General features: G+C 35.3%; 1 protein-coding gene across 2 annotated transcripts; it reads right to left on the bottom strand.

The window, feature by feature from the left end:
• Window positions 1-346: 346 nt before the first annotated feature.
• Window positions 347-3,410, bottom strand: LOC103502586 (uncharacterized). Of its 2 annotated transcripts, none has more exons than XM_008466556.3 (7): window positions 2,963-3,410; window positions 2,701-2,850; window positions 1,918-2,136; window positions 1,578-1,699; window positions 999-1,162; window positions 718-872; window positions 347-632 (listed from the first exon to the last, which is right to left on the bottom strand). In XM_008466556.3, the coding sequence occupies exons 1-7, from the start codon at window positions 3,173-3,175 to the stop codon at window positions 537-539; spliced, it is 1,119 nt and encodes a 372-aa protein (XP_008464778.1). In that variant the 5' UTR covers window positions 3,176-3,410; the 3' UTR covers window positions 347-536. The 2 variants fall into 2 exon arrangements, with proteins under 2 accessions (XP_008464778.1, XP_008464777.1); XM_008466555.3 differs by having other exon boundaries at window positions 1,918-2,163; window positions 2,963-3,342.
• Window positions 3,411-3,805: the final 395 nt, after the last annotated feature.

Consider the following 3,805-nt stretch of genomic DNA (forward strand, 5'->3'; position numbering starts at 1 on the left):
AGCCGAGAAACTATTGTTAAGTTGCAAGGGCCTCTTGGGACATGAAACCATATGAGATGACTTTTGCCCCTAATTTGCACGGTACAACCTTGAGGACAGGACAAGATTAATGTGAACCCATGATATTGCAAATGTAATAAGTTAGGAATGTTTTGAAGAGATTGTCGGTGAATGTAGGAGGAGAATACTAAGGAAAAAGGCATTACCTACTTCAATTGGGCTTTTCTCTTTTGAACATTTCTTCCTCAACAGTAATTCATTGCATATATTTTCAAATTTGACACATCAACGACTAATTGATGATGCCACTTGTACAAAAAACGACGCACGACTTCGGTGCACATGCTAGGGAGAAGGTTAGATTATTCGATATCATATTAATAAGTGTTTCAGCTATATATACATATATCAAAGTATAGATAGAATTGACAATCTAAGATTTGCACCAATAATTCAAATTGGGAATTATTTTAAAGGGTGTTGAATTCCTACTTCCACATTGCCCTCATGCCCTTCCCTTTTGTAGCAATTTGGCTTCAAGCGTTTGCCATTTGCTGCTGTTTGGATGTACTTTCAAAGATCTTATCAGCATTTCCTACTTCAAAGCCATCCCTTCTGTGATACTCCTTTACCTGTACAAGTTTGGAATATGATGTTCTTTTTTCCATTTTTCTCAACTTTTAAAAGTTAAATGATCTCTATCTTTTGTTTTATTACCTCTGTTTCTGGAAGATGCTTATACTGAGGCAGTACCAAACGTTCAGCAAACTCGATGTATGAACAGGGGACGGAAGCAGTAATGCCATCAGAAAATTCAAAAGAAATTGAATCTGCAAGGGTTGAACTTTGCAGGAGAAGACCATCCGGGCTTACTGAAAAAGAAAAGATCGAGTTTATTAGCACCAGTGCTCACATTTTAGCTAATGGTAACCGTATATTAACAATAAGATCAACAGAGGATAAATATGAGGTAAAAGAAGAGTAGTCATGTCACGTACCTTTTAAAACACTACCTTCAGAATTTAGTTTATAACCATTCTCTTCAATGAACAGATTGAGGCTTTTGATATCTTTCAGATGAGATTTTAGGCGATGGGTCGAAATAGTCACATGATTAAGTGCATAACCATTCACAAGAGTCCACGCAGCATATTCGCTCTCCCTATGTATTCAAGTTGATAAAAATAAGTCATTCAGAGCCTAAAACTATGCGTTCCACAACAGACAACTACTTTCAGCCACAAGAGAACTAGCAACTCCATATTTGGCACAGTAGTAATGTGTATCGGCTGAAATGCTTTGACTAAGACCTTAAAAACAATAATACAGTTACTTTTTCCTAATGCTCCGAACCACTTGCCAACACTATTTCCAGAGGTGGCAAACATGAAAGCAAGGGAGGATTGGTATTGGATCAGTAAAACATAAGTGCTAGCGAGTGATAAGTAAAAGGGTATGCATTTTTGTTAGTCAAATCGCATTTCAGCAATGAAATTTGGTTCATCCAAACAAAAATCCTCCATTATGCTATGGTGAACTAAAAAACACAAGTTACGGAGTCCTGGGAGATTAAAAACCTTGTTAATTGTTCAAACTCTGAATGCGAAGGCTTTTCCCATGTCAAGGAACCCAGAGCACCTGCCAGAGCAGCATGCTTCTTCCCATTGCAAGAACATTTAGTGTATTTTCTGATTATGTCCTGAATGCAGTAGGAAAAATAATAGGAAGTTGTAATTCAAGCTAACGTTTTGTTTCATACAGCAAAACCTTTAATGGATAACACACAAATGAATCCTATACCTGCGTTATGCCTACTACATCACTAACAATACACTTACTACAGAACCATGATACAAGTTGTAGCCAAATTTCAAAATGGAAAACATTTCTGCATATCAACAAATTGGTGAAACGCACCTGAGTTTGTTTACTCATCTGATCCACCAGAAGTTGTGATATGAACACTCTTGGCAGAGGTCCATTGACTCCATCACCATCATAAGCAGCATTAGAAATGGAGGGAGGTGAAAACCAAAATGCTTTCAACTTTTTTGCTGGGAATGATAATTCCTCTTTTTGAGTATATCCAAAATCCAGAAAAAAGCTTGCTAATGAGTCAATCCCATGCCCGTCCATCTTGTTCATCACAGAATACAAACACAACTACAACATCAATTACACTATAGAATTGGGTGACGACTCAACCAACATCAAACAGCTTTTTTTATTTAACAACATTGACTCAACTCAATTAGTTTGGATTGTACAAATGAAGTAGAGTACGATTACAACTTCAAGCCCAATTACGTTCTACGGCCTAAACCATGTTAAATCACCAATTCACCCAAAAACTTATGAGGTATGATGTAAATCAACCTACCGCTTACCTACTGTTTACTAGTTTACTGTTTTAGGTCACTGTTTTAGTTTGTTAAAACTACTAGTTAGTTACAAAGTAACCAACTTGTATTACTTTTTCTCAATAAATATGCATCTCCTCGTTATTGAGAAGCATGATATTCATTCGTTCAAAAAATAGTCTTTGGTATTACACCAAGCTAAATGTAATATTATACCATCTAGCCATTGTCAACTGAAATTTGCTTTTGACAAGAAGCAGTGGGTTTGCTGAAATTGAATGATCAATCCAGAAAATGAAAATGAAGTTGGAAGTAGAAAAAATGGAAGGAAGAAAAATACCCCAAAAGTTCTAAATGCAATATGATCATAACAAATTGTATCATCATGAGCAGATCGAACAAGCTCCAAAATTGATTTTGCAGTGGGATTCCGACTCAGATAAACAGCCTCCATGCTCGCCAAAACATTCCTAAGAAAGGATTCGGCTCCCTACCAACACGCATCACAATCCATAACTTTAAATTCTTCAAAAACAATGGAAATACTCAAAGCAAAACAAACCAGAACGAGAACTCTAACCAACAATAACAAAAAAATCAACCTTAACCCTTGATCCCTGCAGTCCATTGGGAGGTTCAGCACTGGACATGATCGAGAACAATCGGTTCCCAGCCGCAGGTTTCGGCATCGACGAAGACGTTCCGAGGAGGGAAATGAAATTTTTGGAAATGGGTAGTGAAGAAAAATAAGGTTGAAAGGATTTTGTTTGGAGAGTGGGCAAAATTCTGGCCGGTGAGGAGAGAAGGGAAGACATGGGATTTGGTTTCCAGGGGCTTTTCTCAAGGATTGTTCGAAGAAGAAAGAGATTGTGAGGAGATTCAAGGGTAATGACACAAATGGCAGAATGTTAAATCCAAAAAGACGAAATGGCAATTGAAGTTCTTTTTGGAAGTTTACGTGCTTGGCAGGTTTCTTGTTTCGTTACGGAAATGGCGTAGAAAGATTAGAACGATAACATATTTCAGTTTCGTTTTCTCTTTATAAAGTAACCAATGACTTATCCAATTCGAGTTTTGCTTTTATTTAATTAATTTTGATTAATGGCCCAAAGTACGAATTTTTTTTAATGTTAGCAATTTTCAAAAGTTCTTTTTTAAAAAAATAAAAATTTCAAATTATTTTAAAGAATAATACTAGAAAAAGCAAAATATTTTCAAATATATAGCAAATTTTTTTATTTTATTCATGATAGAAATATATTAGTACCTATCGATGTCTGTCATTTTTTATAATTCTCCTTAAAAAAAAATTAGATTCGATTTTGTTGTTTTTCCTTTACAATAATTCTCCTGTAAACTTTATTAAAAGTATAAATAATAAGATTTTATTTACGATAATTCTCCTAAACTATATGACTCTTATAAATATAAAATAAGTTGCACGT

Source organism: Cucumis melo, chromosome 3 (genome assembly GCF_025177605.1).
Source record: "Cucumis melo cultivar AY chromosome 3, USDA_Cmelo_AY_1.0, whole genome shotgun sequence".
In the NCBI taxonomy this organism is placed as follows: Eukaryota; Viridiplantae; Streptophyta; class Magnoliopsida; order Cucurbitales; family Cucurbitaceae; genus Cucumis; species Cucumis melo.

Bases quoted from the DNA above. Each gene is read 5' to 3' on its own strand.
- LOC103502586 (XM_008466555.3), bottom strand. From the start codon at position 3,175: ATGTCTTCCCTTCTCTCCTCACCGGCCAGAATTTTGCCCACTCTCCAA. The intron at 1,700-1,917 runs GTGCGTTTCACC...TACTGCATTCAG, and splicing joins AGATGAGTAAACAAACTCAG to GACATAATCAGAAAATACAC. The intron at 873-998 runs GTACGTGACATG...TTTCTTTTTCAG, and splicing joins TGAAGGTAGTGTTTTAAAAG to TAAGCCCGGATGGTCTTCTC.